Consider the following 24,170-nt stretch of genomic DNA (forward strand, 5'->3'; position numbering starts at 1 on the left):
CAGATTGCAAAAGATTCTCATTCATGAATTTCAAATTAATTAAAAATATTAAGAGAGAGCGAGAGATAGACTCAAATCCAGAGAGAAATATACTCCATGCATAATAGCAAAAGGGAACAATAAAGAGAAGTGAAAAACAAATCACATTTCAGGAGCGGGAGAGAGCAGAATTTGTGGTATGTGTGAAAGGATATTCAGTCCCCCTGAAGGGAGACAAGATGTCCTTGACAGTGTAGGTGAGAAGGGTGAGTAATAGGGAGCATTCAAACGCACAAGAAACATCCACGTTGTTTTGGAAGCTGTAAAGTGAGAGAGATTCTAGAAGAATCATTAACAGCTTGCATGAGAGATAAGGTTTCCAATATTGCTGAGTCCACTTTGGTAGCATATTGGCTGCAGCTTTTCTTTTAATGACATACTTCAAATTAGCTCTTGGTAATGATGCATAGGTGCTGCAATTGCAGACTGATAGAATGTCAGCAGATCATATGGAGCTTCCGGCATGCTAAATAGAGTAAGGAGGCAGATACCGTGAACCCAGTCTTAAGTCCATGTAAGCAAATGCGTTTTTAATTAGTTAAATTCCAGGCTCATGGTTCCATAATAAGTGGAGCAAAAGACTTATCACTCTGACGTTTACATGAGAAATGTTCCAAACAACCTGTTTACAAAAACAAATGAGGGTCAGTTGTGCAATCACCACTAGGAATAGATGGAAAAGCAGGGGTTCAGACATATAGGGGGAGTGGTGGCGTAGTGGTATTGTCACTGAACTAGTAATCCAGAAACAACCTAGACAGATGGTGAAATTTGAATTCAATAAAAGACATTAGAAAGTCAAAAGATGACCATGAAACCATTGTCGATTGTCATAAAAATCCAGCTGGTTCAGTATGCCCTTGAGGGAAGGAAATCGGCCATCCTTACTTACACGTGACTCCAGATCCACAGCCATGTGGTTGACTCTTAAATGCCCTCTGGAATGGCCACTCAGTTCAAGGGCAATTAGGGATGAGCAATAAATGCCGGCCCAGCCAGTGACGCCCACAGCTCATGAATAAATTCACAAATCTTTTAGGGAATTTAAGGGGAATGGCCTGATACACCATTGAAGTTTGGCAGGGGAAGTTGATTATATCCTTGAATGTGGAAAAATTAAGAAGAGTGGGCAGGTACCAGACTATACTGGGAAGAGGGTGCAGGGATCAGTTAATTTGGATGGAGATGAATCACTGGTGTGCACATTTTGGAGCATGGGAAATAAAAGGCTGAAAAAACAGCACAGAAAATATTGACAATAAATGGAGCAGAGAAAGGGCCAAAAAAGATGTAAGAAAAATGTAATGACAAAGAGTCTCCAAGATAGACTATATTGATGAACACAAACCTGAGTGCAGGAAAATGGGAACCAAGAGAGTGACAGAAAGCGAAAATGTGTAAGAGAAGCTGAAAGAGAGAGACACAGCAGGTTTTTTTTTTACAGGGTGCAGTAATCACCAAGCCAGGCAATAGCTTCTGCAGTGGCTAAATAGAGCTCTCTGAGTCCTCCACTGAATTTTGTCTTTAATGATGTGAGTTATTGACTGAGGTGCACCACAACTGCAGTCTGTGTCCCCTGCAAGGCCCCACTTGGGCCGATTTGCTGACACAAAGGTTTTGGCCAGTGCTGAAACAGTGGAGGAGTGCCCGATGTTGGCTTGACAGGTTGAAACTCGGGGGGGTGGGTTGTGAAATCTGTGATAAGGAAATGGTTTTTAATGGTGCCTTGTTTGTTCCATTCCTGCTGCCACAGGAACTCTGCTGTTATTTCTTGGAACGGTGGCCTTAGTCATATAAGCTGGTGTGATGGGAGGCGAGCAGGTGGATTGGTAAGGTCCTTGTGTGGCAACAGGCTTGGGTTGATGTGAAAGTTCTCCAAGAGTGTTCACGTTGCAATCTCGCTCCTTTACGTGAGGGGGTGGGATGTTGCTCAGGACTGGGAGCCAGGGCAGTTGAGTTGATCGGAGGGTATCTGAGATGATATGCATAGCTGTGTTGAGCTGGATATGTATAAGACTAGGATGGGATGAGTTGTACCATCCTGATGCACAGTACTCTGCAGTCGAATAGATAATGGCAAGACCTGAGGTCCTTAAGGTTTGGCTATCTGCACCCAATGAAGAGCCAGCAAGTTTGCTTGTGAGGTTGTTTCACATTTTGAAACAAATTTTGCAGCTGTCTTGCGCAGATGTATTTTGTATATGAATTACCACAACAAACAGCTTTAGTTAAATGGTGTAAAGGTTGAAAGTCTCCATTGATAAAGCCCAGGATGCCCTATGCTTTATTAGTTACTCTCTCAACCCGTTCTACTGCCTTCAATGATTTATGCGTGGATAAGGCTGGGTCCCTCTGTTCCAGGGTGACCAATGCTCACAGGAGAAATAAAGGGACAGCCTTTGCCGTGAGGGTCCGTACAAGTGGGTGTGGGTTGGTAGATGCTGCCAGAGCTGTGAGAGCAGGGTGGACGGGGGTTTTGCCAGGGTTGTCAGAACATGCAAACAGAGGAGGGAGTACTGTGCATGCATGAAACATGAAGTTCCTAATTATTGGACAAACATCACCCCAGCACCACGCAACCTGTGGCACAGGAAAATGGGCACAAAAACGAGACAAATCCCATAAAGTAAGGCACAGTTGGTCATCCTGCTCTGCTGCTACAGTCCCTCCAGAATTGTACCCTTCACTTTAGATTGTCTCTCTGCGTTCTTACTATCAAAATGAATCACTTCATACTACTCTGCATTAAATTTTGTAGAATCACAGAGTTTCATAGCACCAAGAGACCCTATGGCCCAATGTGTCTGTGCTGGCGATCAAGCATTTATTTCATCTGCCACTTGTCCGCCCAGTCCAGTATATGCCCCTTTTAAGTTTTATACTATCCTCCTCATGGTTCACAATACTTCCAAATTTTGTATCCTCTACACTGTTATTTTTTTTTAAGCACCGAATGGTTTGAGCAACTGAGAATAAAAATTGAACATAAGGCAGCTTCCCTCCATTTAAAGTAACATCATAGGCACCACGGTGACAGAGTTATTAGCACTGCTGCCTCACAGCTCCAGGGACTCGGGTTAAATCCCAGCCTTGGGTGACTGTGCAGAATTTGCATGTTCTTCCCATGTTGGTGTGAGTTTCTTCCGGGTGTTCCGGTTTCCTCCCGCAGTCCAAAAATGTGCAGGTTATGGGATTAGTCATGCAAAATTGCCCCGAGTGTCCCAAGATGTAGCTTAGGGGGATTAGTGGGATAAATAGTTAGGGTTGCGGGAACAGGGCCTGGGTGGAATGCTCTGTCAGAGAGTCAGTGCAGACTCGATCGGCAGAATGGCACTAGGGATTCTACTCTATGAAACAGTGAGCCAGTCCATGAAGTGGATTATTCCATAAGAGTCAACTATTTGTCCTGCATGTTACTGCGTCTAACAATGAGCAGGTATTAATTATTAAAGTTTTCAATGATTTTACACCACGCACCAAAAAGATCCAATCCTGACCAGAAAAGGAGACGCTGGAAATCTGAAATAAAAACAGAAAATGCTGGAAATACTCAGCAGGTCAGGGGAGCGTCTGTGAAGAGAGAAACTGAGATAATGTTTCAGGTCGATGACTTTGAGCACAGAATGCAATCTGATCGCACTCTCTAGCCAATCCCTCCCCCATTGATCTTGATTTGGTGAAAAGGTGATATTTCTGATTATGGGGAATATAAGTTGTTTGAGAAAACAAACATATCCCTAAGTGATTGGGAAACGACCAGTTTAGGTTGGGTAGATTCAGGATGAGATGCAAGGGAACGTGATGGGGAAGAGAAGGGGGGGGGGGGTACAGTGACAAAATTTAAAAGACATTTGGACAGGTGCATGGATGGGAAAGGTTTAGAGGCGTATGGGTCAAACGCAGGCAAATGAGACCAGTTCAGTTTGGGAAACATGGTCAGCAGGGCCAGGTTGGGCTGAAGGGCCTGTTTCTCTCTGACTCTATAAACAGCCACTCTGCTGAAAGTAAATCAGGAAGGTGCTGTCCCTGACCACGCAGGCGCAGAACACTTCCTTGTTTGGCCATGTGACCGACAGTTTTCGGAGCGTCAGGAGAAGGGGCGGGAGGGAGAGCAAGGCCGGAGGGGGGGCGGGGCTGGCGCAAGAGGAGAGGCGGGGCGAGTGGGAGCGCGAGCGCTGCCGGAGGGGGCGGGGCGAGAGGGAGAGCAGGGCCGGAGGGGGCGGGGCTGGCGCAAGAGGAGAGGCGGGGCGAGTGGGAGCGCGAGCGGCCAACTGCCAGCGTGCGCGAGCCCCCTGGACAAAAACGAACCGACTGCCGAGCGCGAGCCGGAGCCGCAGGACGCGCGTGCGCGGAGGAGAGCGCGAGCGCGAAGGAGCCCGGCTGCTGCCGTTGCCGCCGCCGCCTCGGAGCGTCCGTGATAGCACCCCCGATTAATCTGCTGTCGTATTGTTTCTCTCTTCCCCCCCCCCCCTCCCCCGCCGCCTCACCCACCGGCCACCTTCTTTCTTCATGTGAAAAACACTCCATCCATCAACATCACCACCTGGCTGGACCACCACCATACCTCCGTGAAGGATGCCCGATCAAATCTCCGTGTCGGAGTTTATCGCGGAGACGACGGAAGATTACAACTCGCCGACCACGTCCAGCTTCACCACCAAACTGCTCAACTGCAGGAACACGGCCACCCTGCTCGAGGAGGTAAGGCAGCAAACAATAAAAACAGCGGGCAGAAAAAAACCCCACTCGGGACAGGAAGGAAGAGAGAGAGAGAGCGGGGCACCGGGGGGCGGGGGAACGCCAGAGAAAGGCAGGCAGGCAGGCAGCCATCGATCACACACCGCCCGGAGCTTCTCTCTGTCTCCCCCTCCCAATGCGCAGCTTACATTTAGATCCTCTTGTGTCTAAGTCTGCGTATTTTCTTGCATAATTTAAGATTCGGGAGTGACCTTTGCCAGGCGGTGCTGGCCAGACAGCTGCTGGATGGGGTAGTTGTTGCATCTCTCTGGCAGTGTTGCTCAGCAATCCACCCCCCTACCCGCCCAGTCAGACCGAGGCAAATACACTCCCTCCCTACTGATCCCTCTGGCTCTCGATCCCCACCGATCCCTCCCAGCAATGATTCCTCCAGATCCCTCCCTGACTTGATCCTTCACTATTCATTCCTCCCCGGATCCATTGATTTCCCCACTGGTCCCCTCCCTCCCTGCCCCGTGCCCCACTGGTCCCTCCCTCCCTGCCCCGTGCCCCCACTGGTCCCTCCCTCCCTGCCCCGTGCCCCACTGGTCCCCTCCCTCCGTGCCCCACTGGTCCCCTCCCTCCTGCCCCACTGGTCCCCTCCCTCCCTGCCCCGTGCCCCCTGGTCCCCTCCCTCCCTGCCCCGTGCCCCACTGGTCCCCTCCCCTCCCTCCCTGCCCCGTGCCCCACTGGTCCCTCCCCTCCCTGCCCCGTGCCCCACTGGTCCCCTCCCTCCCTGCCCCGTGCCCCACTGGTCCCCTCCCTCCCTGCCCCGTGCCCCACTGGTCCCCTCCCTCCCTGCCCCGTGCCCCACTGGTCCCCTCCCTCCCTGCCCCGTGCCCCACTGGTCCCCTCCTCCCTGCCCCGTGCCCCACTGGTCCCCTCCCTGCCCCGTGCCCCACTGGTCCCCTCCCTGCCCCGTGCCCCACTGGTCCCCTCCCTCCCTGCCCCGTGCCCCACTGGTGCCCCTTGGTCCCCTCCCTCCCGTGCCCCACTGGTCCCCTCCTCCCTGCCCCACTGGTCCCCTCCCTCCCTGCCCCGGGCCCACTGGTCCCTCCCTCCCTGCCCCGTGCCCCACTGGTCCCCTCCCTCCCTGCCCCGTGCCCCACTGTCCCTCCTCCTGCCCCGTCCCCACTGGTCCCTCCCTCCCTGCCCCGTGCCCCACTGGTCCCTCCCTCCCTGCCCCGTGCCCCACTGGTCCCCCTCCCTCCCTGCCCCGTGCCCCACTGGTCCCCTCCCTCCCTGCCCCGTGCCCCACTGGTCCCCTCCCTCCCTGCCCCGTGCCCCACTGGTCCCCTCCCTCCCTGCCCCGGGCCCCACTGGTCCCCTCCCTCCCTGCCCCCGTGCCCCACTGGTCCCCTCCCTCCCTGGGCCCCCTCAGGTGGCCCCACTGGTCCCCTCCCTCCCTGCCCCGTGCCCCACTGGTCCCCTCCCTCCCTCCCCTCCCTCCCTGCCCCGTGCCCCACTGGTCCCCTCCCTCCCTGCCCCGTGCCCCACTGGTCCCCTCCCTCCCTGCCCCGTGCCCCACTGGTCCCCTCCCTCCCTGCCCCGTGCCCCACTGGTCCCCTCCCTCCCTGCCCCGTGCCCCACTGGTCCCCTCCCTCCCTGCCCCGTGCCCCACTGGTCCCCTCCCTCCCTGCCCCGTGCCCCACTGGTCCCCTCCCTCCCTGCCCCGTGCCCCACTGGTCCCCTCCCTCCCTGCCCCGTGCCCCACTGGTCCCCTCCCTCCCTGCCCCGTGCCCCACTGGTCCCCTCCCTCCCTGCCCCGTGCCCCACTGGTCCCCACCCTCCCTGCCCCGTGCCCCACTGGTCCCCTCCCTCCCTGCCCCGTGCCCCACTGGTCCCCTCCCTCCCTGCCCCGTGCCCCACTGGTCCCCTCCCTCCCTGCCCCGTGCCCCACTGGTCCCCTCCCTCCCTGCCCCGTGCCCCACTGGTCCCCTCCCTCCCTGCCCCGTGCCCCACTGGTCCCCTCCCTCCCTGCCCCGTGCCCCACTGGTCCCCTCCCTCCCTGCCCCGTGCCCCACTGGTCCCTCCCTCCCTCCCTCCCTCCCGGCCCCGATCCCCACTGGTCCCTCCCTCCCTCCCTCCCTCCCTCCCTCCCTCCCTCCCTCCCTCCCTCCCTCCCTCCCTCCCTCCCTCCCTCCCTCCCTCCCTCCCTCCCTCCCTCCCTCTCGGCCCCGATCCCCACTGGTCCCTCCCTCCCTCCCGGCCCCGATCCCCACTGGTCCCTCCCTCCCTCCCTCCCGGCCCCGATCCCCACTGGTCCCTCCCTCCCTCCCTCCCGGCCCCGATCCCCACTGGTCCCTCCCTCCCTCCCGGCCCCGATCCCCACTGGTCCCTCCCTCCCTCCCTCCCGGCCCCGATCCCCACTGGTCCCTCCCTCCCTCCCTCCCGGCCCCGATCCCCACTGGTCCCTCCCTCCCTCCCTCCCGGCCCCGATCCCCACTGGTCCCTCCCTCCCTCCCTCCCTCCCGGCCCCGATCCCCACTGGTCCCTCCCTCCCTCCCTCCCTCCCTCCCTCCCTCCCTCCCTCCCTCCCTCCCGGCCCCGATCCCCACTGGTCCCTCCCTCCCTCCCTCCCTCCCTCCTCCCTCCCTCCCTCCCTCCCTCCCTCCCTCCCTCCCTCCCGGCCCCGATCCCCACTGGTCCCTCCCTCCCTCCCTCCCGGCCCCGATCCCCACTGGTCCCTCCCTCCCTCCCGGCCCCGATCCCCACTGGTCCCTCCCTCCCTCCCTCCCGGCCCCGATCCCCACTGGTCCCTCCCTCCCTCCCGGCCCCGATCCCCACTGGTCCCTCCCTCCCGGCCCTGATCCCCACTGGTCCCTCCCTCCCTCCCGGCCCCGATCCCCACTGGTCCCTCCCTCCCTCCCTCCCTCCCTCCCTCCCTCCCTCCCTCCCGGCCCCGATCCCCACTGGTCCCTCCCTCCCTCCCTCCCTCCCAGCCCCGATCCCCACTGGTCCCTCCCTCCCTACCTCCCTCCCGGCCCCGATCCCCACTGGTCCCTCCCTCCCTCCCGGCCCCGATCCCCACTGGTCCCTCCCTCCCTCCCGGCCCCGATCCCCACTGGTCCCTCCCTCCCTCCCTCCCTCCCGGCCCCGATCCCCACTGGTCCCTCCCTCCCGGCCCCGATCCCCACTGGTCCCTCCCTCCCTCCCTCCCGGCCCCGATCCCCACTGGTCCCTCCCTCCCGGCCCCGATCCCCACTGGTCCCTCCCTCCCTCCTTCCCGGCCCCGATCCCCACTGGTCCCTCCCTCCCGGCCCCGATCCCCACTGGTCCCTCCCTCCCTCCCGGCCCCGATCCCCACTGGTCCCTCCCTCCCTCCCGGCCCCGATCCCCACTGGTCCCTCCCTCCCTCCCGGCCCCGATCCCCACTGGTCCCTCCCTCCCTCCCTCCCGGCCCCGATCCCCACTGGTCCCTCCCTCCCTCCCTCCCGGCCCCGATCCCCACTGGTCCCTCCCTCCCTCCCGGCCCCGATCCCCACTGGTCCCTCCCTCTCGGCCCCCCCTCCCTCCCTCCCTCCCTCCCGGCCCCCCCTCCCTCCCTCCCTCCCGGCCCCCCCTCCCTCCCTCCCTCCCGGCCCCCCCTCCCTCCCTCCCTCCCGGCCCCCCCTCCCTCCCTCCCTCCCGGCCCCCCCTCCCTCCCTCCCTCCCTCCCTCCCTCCCTCCCTCCCTCCCTCCCTCCCGGCCCCGATCCCCACTGGTCCCTCCCTCCCTCCCTCCCGGCCCCGATCCCCACTGGTCCCTCCCTCCCTCCCGGCCCCCCCTCCCTCCCTCCCTCCCTCCCGGCCCCCCCTCCCTCCCTCCCTCCCGGCCCCCCCTCCCTCCCTCCCTCCCGGCCCCCCTCCCTCCCGGCCCCCCCTCCCTCCCTCCCGGCCCCCCCCCCCTCCCTCCCTCCCGGCCCCCCCCCCCTCCCTCCCTCCCGGCCCCCCCCCCCTCCCTCCCTCCCGGCCCCCCCCCCTCCCTCCCTCCCGGCCCCCCCCCCCTCCCTCCCTCCCGGCCCCCCCCCCTCCCTCCCTCCCGGCCCCCCCCCCTCCCTCCCTCCCGGCCCCCCCCCCCTCCCTCCCTCCCGGCCCCCCCTCCCTCCCTCCCGGCCCCCCCTCCCTCCCTCCCGGCCCCCCCTCCCTCCCTCCCGGCCCCCCCCCCCTCCCTCCCTCCCGGCCCCCCCCCCTCCCTCCCTCCCGGCCCCCCTCCCTCCCTCCCTCCCTCCCTCCCTCCCTCCCGGCCCCCCCTCCCTCCCTCCTTCCCGGCCCCCCCTCCCTCCTTCCCGGCCCCCCCTCCCTCCTTCCCGGCCCCCCCTCCCTCCCTCCCGGCCCCCCCTCCCTCCCTCCCTCCCGGCCCCCCCCTCCCTCCCTCCCTCCCGGCCCCCCCTCCCTCCCTCCCTCCCGGCCCCCCCTCCCTCCCTCCCTCCCGGCCCCCCTCCCTCCCTCCCTCCCGGCCCCCCCTCCCTCCCTCCCTCCCGGCCCCCCCTCCCTCCCCTCCCTCCCTCCCTCCCTCCCGGCCCCCCCTCCCTCCTTCCCGGCCCCCCCTCCCTCCCTCCCGACCCCCCCTCCCTCCCTCCCTCCCGGCCCCCCCCCCCTCCCTCCCTCCCGGCCCCCCCTCCCTCCCTCCCTCCCTCCCTCCCGGCCCCCCCTCCCTCCCTCCCGGCCCCCCCTCCCTCCCTCCCGGCCCCCCCTCACTCCCTCCCGGCCCCCCCTCCCTCCCGGCCCCCCCTCCCTCCCTCCCTCCCTCCCGGCCCCCCCTCCCGGCCCCCCCTCCCTCCCTCCCTCCCTCCCGGCCCCCCTCCCTCCCTCCCGGCCCCCCCTCCCTCCCTCCGGCCCCCCCTCCCTCCCTCCCGGCCCCCCCTCCCTCCCTCCCGGCCCCCCCTCCCTCCCTCCCGGCCCCCCTCCCTCCCTCCCGGCCCCCCCTCCCTCCCTCCCGGCCCCCCCTCCCTCCCTCCCGGCCCCCCCTCCCTCCCTCCCGGCCCCCCCTCCCTCCCTCCCCGGCCCCCCCTCCCTCCCTCCCGGCCCCCCCTCCCTCCCTCCCGGCCCCCCCTCCCTCCCTCCCGGCCCCCCCTCCCTCCCTCCCTCCCTCTCTGCCCCCCCTCCCTCCCTCCCTCCCTCCCGGCCCCCCCTCCCTCCCTCCCGGCCCCCCCTCCCTCCCTCCCTCCCGGCCCTCCCGGCCCTCCCTCCCTCCCTCCCGGCCCCGATCCCCACTGGTCCCTCCCTCCCTCCCTCCCTCCCTCCCTCCCGGCCCCGATCCCCACTGGTCCCTCCCGGCCCCGATCCCCACTGGTCCCTCCCGGCCCCGGTCCCCACTGGTCCCTCCCTCCCTCCCGGCCCCGATCCCCACTGGTCCCTCCCTCCCTCCCGGCCCCGATCCCCACTGGTTCCTCCCTCCCTCCCTCCCGGCCCCGATCCCCACTGGGTCCCTCCCTCCCTCCCTCCCGGCCCCGATCCCCACTGGTCCCTCCCTCCCTCCCGGCCCCGATCCCCACTGGTCCCTCCCGGCCCCGATCCCCACTGGTCCCTCCCGGCCCCGATCCCCACTGGTCCCTCCCGGCCCCGATCCCCACTGGTCCCTCCCTCCCTCCCGGCCCCCGATCCCCACTGGTCCCTCCCTCCCTCCCGGCCCCGATCCCCACTGGTCCCTCCCTCCCTCCCTCCCTCCCGGCCCCGATCCCCACTGGTCCCTCCCTCCCTCCCGGCCCCGATCCCCACTGGTCCCTCCCTCCCTCCCGGCCCCGATCCCCACTGGTCCCTCCCTCCCTCCCGGCCCTGATCCCCACTGGTCCCTCCCTCCCTCCCGGCCCCGATCCCCACTGGTCCCTCCCTCCCGGTCCCCCCTCCCTCCCGGCCCCCCCTCCCTCCCGGCCCCCCCTCCCTCCCTCCCGGCCCTCCCCCCCTCCCTCCCGGCCCCCCCTCCCTCCCGGCCCCCCCTCCCTCCCGGCCCCGATCCCCACTGGTCCCTCCCTCCCTCCCTCCCTCCCTCCCTCCCAGCCCCGATCCCCACTGGTCCCTCCCTCCCTCCCGGCCCCGATCCCCACTGGTCCCTCCCTCCCTCCCGGCCCCGATCCCCACTGGTCCCTCCCTCCCTCCCGGCCCCGATCCCCACTGGTCCCTCCCTCCCGGCCCCGATCCCCACTGGTCCCTCCCTCCCGGCCCCGATCCCCACTGGTCCCTCCCTCCCTCCTTGCCCCGATCCCCACTGGTCCCTCCCTCCCTCCCTGCCCCGATCCCCACTGGTCCCTCCCTCCCTCCCTGCCCCGATCCCCACTGGTCCCTCCCTCCCTCCCTGCCCCGATCCCCACTGGTCCCTCCCTCCCCTCCCTGCCCCGATCCCCACTGGTCCCTCCCTCCCTCCCTCCCTGCCCTGATCCCCACTGGTCCCTCCCTGCCCTGATCCCCACTGGTCCCTCCCTCCCTGCCCCGATCCCCACTAGTCCCTCCCTCCCTCCCTCCCTCCCTGCCCCGATCCCCACTGGTCCCTCCCTGCCCCGATCCCCACTGGTCCCTCCCTCCCTCCCTCCCTCCCTGCCCCGATCTCCACTGGTCCCTCCCTCCCTCCCCCGATCCCCACTAGTCCCTCCCTCCCTGCCCCGATCCCCACTGGTCCCTCCCTGCCCCGATCCCCACTGGTCCCTCCCTCCCTGCCCCGATCCCCACTGGTCCCTCCCTCCCCCCTGCCCCGATCCTCACTGGTCTCCCCCCCCCCCCCCCCCCCCGCCCCGCCCTGATCCCCACTGGTCCCCCCCCCTCCCCCGCCCCGATCCCCACTGGTCCCTCCCCTCTGCCCTGATTTTTTTGCCCCTGTGCCCTGATCCGCCTGCGTGCCCCGATCCCCACTGATTTTCCCCACCCCCCACAATGCCCTGATCCCTCTCGCACTGATGATCTTCCCTCCCCCATCCCGGGTCTCTCCCTCCCTCTCTTCTGATTCCTCCCTCCACCAATCTCCCATCCCTCTTGAAATAATTCAAACTGCATTTCCACCGGCCCTTTAAAATTTTGCTGTGTGCTGTGAAATATTACTCAGTGCGGTTCAGAGATGAGCAATGAAACGTAGTGCATGCAGTGAATTTTCTCATGGTGTGTGTGTGTGTGTCAGGAAAAGACTTGCAATTTATTTTTCATCCTGTATGTTTCTTTGGCTTCACTTTGGAAGGCAGATTTATTTATAAACCATGGGGCGTTCGTGTTGCTGATATCTTGGCGAGCGTGTTTTATTATTCTCATATTTTGTGGTAATGTCAGTATTTCCACACTCCGCTTCTTGTTGATTAACCTTGTAGTATCAGTTGTATTTTCTGCCACCGACAGACATAAGTCATACTATATTATTTAAATATTGATTTTACTCTCTCGGTTTGATTTCTGGTTTACTTTAGTTTGAGTTTTAATGCTGTTCATATTGCTTTAATGCTGGTGGTTTTCTAATTTTTATGTTGCTGGTGATGAAGATGGTAAAGTTTTTAACAGTTGGGTTTTACTGTTGAATCTCTATAGCCTTTTGAGAATTGTTATTGGTGCCGAACTGTGCCGTTGCTCAATCAGTTGGATTTACTGATTTCTGCAGGAACATTTGGAAGCTTTTGTTTTAAACAACAAATTGATCCCTGTGTGATACATCACTTCTTCATTTGAGGATGGCAGCTAGCCTGTCAGCTTTTTAGATAGTTATGTTTTTGAACTGGGCATTGAGTGTATGGCATAAGGTGGGCATGCTCCTCAATTATTTTCCCTTTGGAAATTATTTTCCCCTTGTTTTTCCTCTTGTCTCTTTTTGTTTATTAACTAGGCTGAGATGAGGACTGCCAGTGAGGGAGAATAACTGGATTCCTCCATTTCACAGGATATGTCAGCACAATTACAGGCAGCCCCATTTTACTTGAAATTGGAGTGTTATGGTGGTAACAGGACTCAGCAGAGACTTTGGTACAGCACAAAAGTTTTATTCAAATGTACACAAGGAGAGTATATTAGCTGTTGTTCTGACTGTTTAGTTAATGTAAATGCATCAAATTTTATGTAGTGCCATGTTTAATGTGGGAGATGGTGGCATAATGTTAATGCCCTTGGACAAGTAATCCAGAGGCCAGACTGACTGAGACCAGCCAGACTGATGCTGTTGCATCACAGGCTCAAATTCCACCATAGCAGCGGGTGGAATTTAAATTCAATCAATTAATAAATCTGTAATTAACTAGTAATGGTGACCATGAAATCATCATTGGTTGTTGTGAAAACCCATCTGCTTCACTAATGTTGAATAGTGAAGGAAATCTGTGTACTTACCTGGTCTGGTCTACATGTGACTCCAGATCCATAGAAATATGGATGGCTCTTAATTGTTCTCTGAATTGGCCTAGCAAAGCCACTCGGTTACACCAAACCCCACAGAATCAGAAAGGAATGAAACAATTCAGACCACCTGGCATTGTCTTAGGCACAGTAAGAAGTCTCACAACACCAGGTTAAAGTCCAACAGGTTTATTTGGTAGCAAAAGCCACTAGTTTTCGAAGCACTTGCTGCTCCTTCGTCAGGTGAGTGGGGTTTCAGTTCACAACAGGGCATATAAAGGCACAAACTCAATTTACAAAATAATGGTTGGAATGCCAGTCTTTACAAGTAATCAAGTTTTGAAGGTACAGACAATGTGAGTGGAGAGAGGGTTAAGCACAGGTTGAAGAGATGTGTATTGTCTCCAGCCGGGACAGTTAGTGAGATTTTGCAAGCCCAGGCAAGTTGTGGGGGTTACAGATAGTGTGACGTGAACATAAGATCCCGGTAGAGGCTGTCCTTGTGTGTGAAACTTGGCTATCAGTTTCTGCTCAGTGACTCTGCGCTGTCGTGTGTCATGAAGGCCGCCTTGGAGAACGCTTACCTGAAGATCAGAGGCCGAATGCCCGTGACTGCTGAAGTGTTCCCCAACAGGAAGAGAACACTCTTGCCTGGTGATTGTCGAGCGGTGTTCATTCATCCATTGTCGTAGCGTCTGCATGGTCTCCCCAGTGTACCATGCCTCGGGACATCCTTTCCTGCAGCGTATCAGGTAGACACTGTTTGTGAACTGAAATCCCACTCACCTGACGAAGGAGCAGCGAGCGCTCCGAAAGCCAGTGGCTTTTGCTACCAAATAAACCTGTTGGACTTTAACCTGGTGTTGTGAGACTTCCATTACCATCAAGCTGTGAGATCAATCTTAGTTCAATGAAGAGTGCAGGAGAGCGTGCCAGGAGCAGCAGGCGTACCTTTTTTTTTGAAAAAAGCAGCCAAAGATCAACTGAGGGTTCCTTTAACCAACGGTTGAGATCAAAGCATTACAGTTCTGTAACATATAATCATCATTGGTGGTGGACAATTGAACAGCTAACCAGAGGAGGTTCCACAAATATCCCCATCCTCAACCACATGCAATCCCAGCATTTTGGCGCAAAAGACCAGGCTGAAGCATTTGCAAACAACTTCAGCCAGAAGTACCAAGTGGACGATACATCTTGGCCTTCTCCTGAGGATCCTGACATCACAGATGCCAGTCTTCAGCCAGTTTAATTCACTCCACGTTATATCAAGAAATGGATACTGCAAAGGCTGTGGGGACCTGACAATATTCCGGCAGTAGTACTGAAGATGTATTCTCCTGAACTTGCTACAATCATAGCCAAGCTGTGCTTATACAGCTATGACACTGGCATGTAACCAACAATGTATCAAATTGGCCAAGTATTCCCTGTCTACAAAATACAGGGCAAATCCACCCCAGTCAGTTACCACTCTGGGAACGTTTAAGACTTATCTAGATAGCCACATGAACGGAGTAGGAATGGAAGGATACAAAAGAATGGTCTAGTTTGGACCAGGGAGCGGCGCGGCTTGGAGGGCCGAAGGGCCTGTTCCTGTGCTGTATTGTTCATTGTTCACTCCCTCGGTCTATCTTGATCATCATCTTAGTGATAGAAAGTGTCGTTCACAGTGCCAATTGCTCAGCAATGACTTGCTCAGTAAGTTGAGTCACAGAAGGGCCTCAATACAACCTTGGTCCAAACATGGGAGGTATGACTGTCCTTGATATCAAGGCAGCATTTGACTGAATGTGGCATTGAAAGAGCCTTAGGAAAACTGTAGTCAATAGGAATTGGGGGAAAAACCTTACTGGTTGGAGTCTTACCTAATTCAAGAGAAGATGTAAATATGTTAGAAGCAGTTCAGAGAAGGTTTACTGGACTAATACCAGGAATGGGCAGGTTGGCCAGATCGTCTTATGAGGTTAGGTTTGTCTCAACTAGAGTTTAGAAGAATAAGAGGCGACTTGATCTAAACCTCTAATATCCTGAGGGGTGTTGACAGGGTGGATGTGAAGAGGATGTTTCCTCTTGTTGGAGAATCTAGAACTTAAAGATAAGCAGTCGCTCATTGCTAAAATAGAAATAACATTTAGGCTTCCCTAAAATCTTGACATGAAAAATTCTGGATTAGAATATTTTGTACTGAGCATTTTATGTGGTCTTTTAAGTCATTGCTCTTTATTTTTCAAATTGATTTATGTGGTCTGCATCACAAGTTCGAGAAAGCTTTGAAACATTTCAAAGGGTAGTGCAACACATTCATGAAAAAGACATGAAATATCAACTCGTGCAGGAGCATCACTAGCAAATGCCTCCTCTATAGTTCCTGCTTTTAACTATCCCCCTAAGATTTGTTTTTTGTCAAAACCGTACAAGATTGCAGAACATATTGCTACGAATAACTATTGAGAGAGTTCTTGACTCAGAATCAAAACTCAGTCCAACTTAGCAATACATTCAAGCAGTTTTGAATAGATCAAAAGCAAAAATATCTAGAGACCATGGATGAAATTTAGAAGTTTATTTCCAGTCACAAGCTTACAAATACCATAGTTGTGCAACTGCTTTTTATATATACCTTTGTAGGATGTGGGTGTAATAGGCTAGGTCAGCATTTGTTGTCGCCTCTAATCCTTCTTGAACCATTGCAGTCTATTTATTGCAGTTACACCCACAATGCTGTTAGGGAGTTCCAGAATTTTGACCCAGCAACAGTGAAGGAATGGCAATATAGTTCCAAGTTAGGATTGGTGTGTGGCTTGTCGAGAATCTTTTAGTGGTTGTGTTCCCATACATCTGCTGCCCTTGTTCTTTTAGGTGGTGGAGGTCACAGGTTTGGGAGGTGCTGTCATGGGAGTTTTGCTGAGTTGCTGCAGTGTATCTTGTAGATGGTATACGTTGCTGCTGCTCTGTGCCAGATGTGGAGGAAATGAATGTTGCAGATGGTGGATGGGGTGCCAATCAAGCCAGGTGCTTTGTCTTGTTAGAACTGCACTGATCCAAGCAGAGTACTTACTGACTTGTGGTTTGTAGATGTGGACATGTTTTATGGAGTTAGGAGGGGAGTTTCTTGCCACAGAATTCTCAGCCTCTAACATGCTCTTGTAGTGATATTATTTATATGGCTGGTCAGGTTTCTGGTCATTGTAGGGGGTGGGGCCTATACCCTTATTCCCACCCGAGAGGCCAGCAGCATAGTGCTGAGTGGGCCACTGCGCATGCACCGACCTGTCATTGCAGAGATCAGCGCATGCGCAGTGGCTCCCAACTGCTGGTCTTCCAATCACTGGCCTTCCCCAGAACCCCCTTGATCGCTGGCCTTCCTGACTCCCCTGATTGCTGCCCCTATTCCCCCTCCCCAAGGCCAACCCTGACCTCCCCACCACTGATGACCAAGCCCGATTGTGCTCCTCTCTCCCTCTCCCAGCGCCCAAGTGCGGAGTGGCAGTGGGGGCTCCCAATGTGCCCTGCCCCCATGGCACTGCTTGGTGTTCGTTTGTCCCTTGGGCAGTGCCAGAATGCCAATGGGCACCCCCCCCTTTGCCTCCAATCTCTCGAGGGTGCCTCAATGGCCTCTGCCAACTAGAACAAAGAACAATACAGCACAGGAACAGGCCCTTCGGCCCTCCAAGCCCGCGCCGCTCCCCGGTCCAGGATTGAATCCTGAATCCAGGATCCCCGCCCAATTTTCCAGCCTATCTACATCCTAATATCCTATCCACCGAGCTGTCCCTCACAGCTACGATGCTTTGTGGGGTGCGGATGCCTGTTCCCCGTTAGTGGGGAGCAGTCGTGAATCCTGTTGGAGGGAATCACTCCTGGGGGCGGGGTATTGACACTAGCGGGCCCAGGGAATACAGTCCCAGGCCCGCTAATCATATGGAAATTTCAATATGATAATCAGCTCAGCGCAGAGCTGATTGTGCTTTTTTTATAAAAAAAAGCACTTGGGAGACTCACCAGTTGCGAACCTTGTGTCTGGTGTGTCACGCCCATTTTTCCATAGTTTAATTAGAACCTGTTCTCATTTGATTGACTGGTATAATTGTGTGACAAAAATCATATCTGACGCTGCCATTATTCAAAATTTTGAATGATTTTCCTGCTTCCAGCGATGTGTTGCACAATGAACTGAATCCATTTCTGTTTGTAAGCAGACTGCACTGCATTTTGGAGGACCCTGAAACACACTTTATGCAGAATGTATACAGCTGCCGCCCATTATACTCCATACATCATCTGTTGTGAGACATCAGACATATGTGTATAACTGAGTATAAATGACATATTGGTTGGCATTATTCTACATTTGACATATGCTGAACCATTAAGTTTGATCAGTGTGAAGGTATGTCATCAGCAGCAGTAATTTTGATAAGATATTTGGACCACAGCTACAATGATATAGTGTGAAAATATTTTCAGTTTATTGCTTTATGGCTTTTGCATTATTCCACATTTTTGGATTTTACTTGGGCTCAGGTGGAGCACATATGTCAACCCTGCAAACATTACCCGTGTCAACGTCAACTCCATGCTTTCTTTGCCCCAAAACATTGACTATTACATGAGTATATATGATAACGTTAAAGTTTATATACAAATGCAAGTTGTTTATCATGCATATTTTTGCTATGGCATTCTAGTGTTGTTAGGATAAGATTCAAAAATGTCTGACACTTGATTGTATGTTAAATTGTTATGGTAAAGTCTTCTCACGTTTTCAGAGGAATCTCAATTATATGCAGGAGTTGGCAGAGATTAACTTCCCGTCAAACTTTCAGTATTATGCCTATTCCCACCTAATGTCCAGCGATTTCTGGTTTAAAAGTCATGCCCCTCATTTAGAACTTTTTTAAAAAGCTGTAAGTCAATGTATAATCAAGGCCCTAATAGTTCATTGTACTAGTTGCAGTTAGTTAATTCAGTAATCTACAACTTTTTGATTTCCAGTCCTATTACTTATTAGAACATAGAACAGTACAGCACAGCCCTTTGGCCCACAATGTTGTGCCGAACATGATGCCAAATTAAACTAATCCCTTCTGCCTGCCCTTTGTCCATAACCCTCTATTCCTTGCACATTCAGATATGGTCTGAGTTGGGGTCAGTGTGTATTGCAGGCTATGCCTCAGCTCCTATGAAATATTTGAATGTGTTGATACATTTCAAAGGTGGCTCTGTAATTGTAACGTTGTAATGAACTCCATAAGCCAGGCCATTGTGCTCCCTGATCCTCCAGTGGCAGGTTTACATCACAGTTAACTGATGAACTCATTGGAAAATGTCACAGCAAACATGCCGGTAACTTGTAGTGCAGTCTATGAATATCCCTGCAGCAATGGGCGCAGGCACTGATGTTTTCTTCTGAAAAAGTTCACCTCAAACTGTATAGTAAAAGGACATGCTTTGTGTAACAGTTGGACCATCACATTAACTGTTTACTTGGGATTTAATATAAATGTACAATAATTGTGCATTACTTTGTTGTTTAATCAGTAAATACAGGCCTCTGTTTGCTTTGTTTAAAGCAAGGGAAATATAGCAATATAAATCAGTGTGACTGACAGGTCACTGTATAATGTGACGGCAGACTACTTTGTGCGGTCCTAGGGGGCAAATGCTTGTGTGCACAAAATTGATGATCAAACGGGCCAGTGAAACATTACATTAGTCTCTAACAATGTTTCATTTTGTCCATTCAAAGTGCTGCATGGGTGGATTTGTAATTGACCCGAGTTGGTCAGTGATAGAAACTGCAATTGGATAAGGAAAAGCACAGATTTTGTTCTCTATCATCGATTTTAAATCGGACTCATCTGACCAGCACTTTCTTACTATGAACAGATTTCTGTAGTGGTGTGCGTGTGTGCGTGTGTGCGCGTGCGTGCGTGCCATGGTGTAAATAAAATGCAACACCATGGAATGGTTATGAATTTAGGTGTGAGCACTTTTCTGACTACTACGAGAAGCCTAATAGTGATGTTACCCAATACCCCTGATTGCATTAATAGGTAAAAATCCCCAATGGGCTGTTTCCATCAACATTGAAGCTTTGGAAGAGTTTTTAAACAGTCTTTTTAATACAATTCAATGAAGCATATGGCTTGAGCGAACTAATTAAAATATAGGTTTATTTATATTAATCTACATTTTAAAAGCAAAATATTCTTGTTTTTAATCCTCATTTCTGTTATACTGCATAGAATAGAATCCCTGAAGTGCAGAAGAAGGCCATTTGGCCCATCAAGCCTGCGCAGACAACACTGCCACCCAGGTCCTTTCCCCATAATCCCAAATATTTATTCTTGACACCAAGGGGCAATTTAGCATAGCCATTCAACCTAACAACTGTGCAAGGAAACCAGAGCACCCAGAGGAAACTCACGTAGACACGGGGAGAATGTGCAAACTCTGCACAGTCACCCAAGGCCGGAATTGAACTTGGGTCCCTGGCGCTGTGAGGCAGCAGTGCTAAACACTCTGCCATCCAAATATACTGAGTCCAGCAGCACGTTTCTCTAACGGTCCTTTTCTTTATTCTTTCATGGGATATGAGTTTCACTGGCACGGCCAGCATTTATTGCCCATCTGTATTTGCCCTAGATCTGAGTGGCTTTCTAGGCTATTTCAAAAAGGCAGTTAAGAGTCAATCACGTTTAGGCCGGACCAGGTAAGGTTGGGGATTTCCTTCCCTAAAAAACATTAGTGCACTATGACTGAGGCTAGCTTTCCATTCCAGCTATTCTTACAATGGGTCCTTGTTTCCTGGCAATGATAGTTTAACATTTCTGTTTAGGTCAAGAAACTGTAATGCTTCATTGTATGCCTCCTTGCAGCTCAAAACTAGAACTGCTTCCACACCATGACTACTTTTTGGGTATTGGCCATTTGTACTGACTTTACCCATTATCTTTTGGCAGACATGACAACTTTCCAATATGTATATCTAGGCAATGGCCCTCAATTTGTCATGATATTTTTGCAGCTGACTACTTTTTCTCAACCATTTCCCCATCTCCCACTTTTACATCCATTGGTGGAACTCTTGTTCCCAACCTTGTGGCCCAGAAATGCACTCCAGTCCACAGGGTGCTTATTTAAATGTATCTGGGGCACTACTGGCATGGGGGTGAAAGGGAATTTGGATCGTGAGGAAAGCAATAGAAGGTAAAAATAGAGAGCATGAAAGTAGTCAGGCCATAGGAGATACAAGGTTGACAGGTAACTGTGCATATGGACAGGAGAGGTTCAGGAAGAACAAAGTCATGAATTCAGTTGAGGAGTAGGCAAGGGGAGCTGAGCTGGAGATTGAAATCAGCAAGGATGAGGAGATATACTGGACCCCTCTTGCTCCTGTTGGACCATGGTAATTCTTTCCAGTACGCCGAGATATCATAATTGCTTCTTTCAGTGCTTCTACCTCCTGCACCATATGCAATATTTTAAGTGTCATAACTACTCCCAAAAGTTTTTTTTTATCTCACTTCATTAATTGTCTTAAAAACAGGAAATGCTCAGCAGATCAGGCAGCATCTTTGGACAGAGAAACAAAGTTGATGCTTCGTGTCAATAACTTTCCATCAGAATTGGGGAAAAATAGAGATGTAATATAGGCTTTTAAAGCAAGTGTAAACAGGTGTTAAATTAGGAAACCATTCTGCTATATGTAAATAGTATAAGTTTGGGATTCTTCTGCAAGCGACAGTTGATGTGGGTTAATTATTGTAAATCTTGATATTTCTGTCAGTCAAAGGGATATGTGGTTAAAAGCGGGTATATAGAGTTAATCAGCTAGATCTCACTGAGTGGCGAAATGGGCTTGAATACTTATGACCCACTTCTTCACTTCCTATGATGTATATTTAGTTTCAATCTGGATATACTAATCTAGTTTAAGTACAATTTTTGATGGACAATTGTTTCACTTATGGAAGAATGAAAGCAGTTTTGCTTGCATCTGTGATGTCTGTAGGATTTTACTTTATGACAACTGGTTTATCTGAGAGAGAATATTTTTCAGAAAGGTCAGTTAGTGCTTGACAACGTAATTCATTCAGTCTTGAGGTTGTACGTTGTGCACTCTGGTAAACCACAAAGTCTCATTGTGTATTTTGGAATCTGTAGAAGTTGTGCAGATTTTCATGATGCAATTCGTGTTACTAAACTCCAAGTAATATTGGACTACATTAATATGTAAGTGCAATAACGGAGAATAGTGATATGGATAAATAACTCTCTTTTATGTTGAGAAGCATATAATCATGAGCTACCTCATTCAACTGTTATCAACTATACCCCAATGTTATCTGTTAGTTATATTCATGTCTGAAGAATTGCTGTGACTCACCATCACAAAGGCATCATTTTGAAGAGTTTTTAAAAAAAATTACATTTAGCCTTCATTTTCAGTGAAGCAGTCCATAGGCAGCAAGACCTGGATTTTGGCTTTGGAAGATGAGTGACCAGTAATGTTTGTGTACACAAGTGCCAAGCGCCAACTTCAACAGGGGAAAACCTAACCATCCCCCCTTTGATATCCAATGGCATTACTATTGCTGAATCCCCCTCTACCAACAGCCTGGGGATACCATTACCAGAAACTGAGCTGGAACAGGCATGTAAATACTGTGGCTACAAGAGCAGGTCAGCAGCTAGGAATTCTGTGGTGAGTGATTTGCCTCCTAACTCCTCAAATCATGTTCACCACCTAAAAGGCACAAGTCAGGAGTGTGTTGGCATACTCCTCCACTTGCCTGGATAGGTGCAGCTCTAGCAACACTCCAGAACTTTGACACCATCCAGGTCAAAACAGCTCACTTGATTGGCACCCTGCCTACCACCTTCAACATTCACTCCTACTAACAATGGTGGCAGTGTGAGCCATCTACAAGATGCACTGCAGCAACTGGCCAAAGCTCCTCCGACGGCACCTTCCAAACTGGCAGCTTCTACTACCTAGAAGGACAAAAGCAGCAGATACATGGAAACACCGCCACCTACAAGATTCTCTCCAAGTCTCATACTATTTTGACTTCGAACCATATTGCCATTCCTTCACTGTCACTCGGTCAAAATCCTGGAACTCCCTTCCTAATAGTGCTGTGGGTGTATACACCATCTGGACTGCAGTCCATGTAGCTCATCACCACTTTATTTGAGGACAATTGGGGATGGATAATAAATGCTTGCCTATCCTGTAAAAGAACAAAAAAAGTTCCACTTCTAAAGGGTTGATGCAATTAATTATTTTTTGCAAATTGAGCTTTTTGTAGACCAGAAGCAGTATGCTATTTTGAAGTCTCTTTTTTCTGTATGTAACAGTAATCCATCCAATAAAGCAACTGCAGATTGTTGAAACCATATCAATATGAATTTGTTTGCTAAACAATTGATTGACCTGTGGCACCATCATTGCTGGTTAATTATTTGACTGACATTTTGAATTGGACGAGCCATAACTTTGTGCAGTTAACCATTGGAGCAATGCAGCTCTGATTCCATCATAAATTCCCTATCCCCAATATCAGCTCTGTATCTTTCCCTGGCCACTGTCTCAGGTTGATCCAAATTGTTCTCAACTGCAATTAAACCAAGCTTCCCACCCACATCCATTCCATCACTAAGACTGTCTGTTTCCACCTCTGTTACATTGTCTATCCCTTACCTCCTAAGGTATCCATATTTGATAAAGCCTTCGTCATGCATATCTGACTATTGTAGTACTCTTCTGCTGGACTCCAATCCTCCGCCCTGTGTGAATTTCAATTCATAAACTTTGTTTATATTCTCTCCCACACTGACCATGTTTGTCCATCCTCACTAATTTGATTGACTTGTATCATGTCTCTTCCCCATGCCCACAAAACTTATAATTTCCTTTCCTGATCATGCCATTCCTCTAATGCTCGCCTCTTGTGCATCCCTGCTCCTTGCCTTCACTGCATAGGCACTACACTCTGGAATTGCCTCAAATTTTTCATGCCATATAACAAAGATAAGTTATCCCTTCTTGTCATTCTCAACCTGTCTGAAGCCTTTGATAAGATTGATTACTCCTCGTCCAGATGTTCTCGATTGTGGTCTAGCTGGAGGGGACTGCTCTGATTTGGTTCCATTCTAATCTAATTTTAGCTAGAGTAGGCGCTTGCTGTGGCTTCCTTTTCTGTTCCCGTGCTCTCATCTATTTCAGATATTGCAGTGTGCCTTTTGGCATTGTACATTGTACCCTCTGCTTTAATTTGCACCGAGCTGCAGTCACCTTTGTGCTCACTGATTTATGTAGGCTCCCAGTTATGCAACATCTTGATTCAAAAATTCTCATCCTTATTTACAAATCCCTTCATAGCCTTTCTCCCTACCTCTGATCTTCAGCCCTATTACACTCTGATATCTGTGCACCTCTAATTTTTAGCCTCCTTAAGCATCCCTGATTTTTAATCACTCCACTATTGGTAGCCGTGCGTCAATCACCTTGGGTCTTAAATTCTGGGATTCCCTCCTCTTAATCTCTCTTTCCTCCTTTAAGACCTAATATCTCCTTATGTGGCTCAGTGTCATATTTTGCATCATAAGTCTCTTGTGAAGTGCCTTGGGATGTTTTATTATGTTGAAGGCACTATATAAATTTAACTTGTTAAAACTCACCTCTTCTAGAGAATCATAGAGTAGTTACAGAACAGAAAGAAATCATTATCATGTTCTTGCCAGCTCTGCAAGGGCAGCTCAGCTAGTCCTACACCTTTGCCTTTTTTCCATAACCTTGCAAATTTTCTTCTGTTTAGGTAATTATCCATTCTGTTTTGAAAGCTTTAATTGACACCAAGAAATTGCCATTCAACTTAAATTGGTGTCCTCTGGTTCCATTCTGGAACATGCTCTCCCAAGAAGCTGATGAAATCGAGTAAGTTAAACATTGAAATCGATAGGGTTTTTGTTAATTAGGCATATTAAGGGCTATAGAACATAGGCTGGGAGATAGTTGAGACAGCTCTGATATAATTGAATGTTGGAACGGACTTGAGGGCTGAATCCTATGCATGGGTTGAATTGCATTTGCCCCTGCTCTGC

The 24,170-nt window shown here is 52.9% G+C and overlaps 1 protein-coding gene across 2 annotated transcripts in view; it reads left to right on the forward strand.

Annotated features, from left to right (window-relative positions):
* The window catches only part of LOC144495926 (arf-GAP with SH3 domain, ANK repeat and PH domain-containing protein 1-like), a 274,726-nt gene that overhangs the window by 21,486 nt on the left and 229,070 nt on the right, over positions 1 to 24,170 (forward strand). For both annotated transcript variants that reach the window (XM_078216746.1, XM_078216747.1), the window contains exon 3: positions 4,614 to 4,740. In XM_078216746.1, coding sequence (XP_078072872.1) covers positions 4,614 to 4,740 — 127 coding nt within the window. The remainder of the gene's footprint in view (positions 1 to 4,613; positions 4,741 to 24,170) is intronic.

The sequence above is a fragment of the Mustelus asterias genome, chromosome 7, assembly GCF_964213995.1.
Source record: "Mustelus asterias chromosome 7, sMusAst1.hap1.1, whole genome shotgun sequence".
NCBI classification, from domain to species: domain Eukaryota; kingdom Metazoa; phylum Chordata; class Chondrichthyes; order Carcharhiniformes; family Triakidae; genus Mustelus; species Mustelus asterias.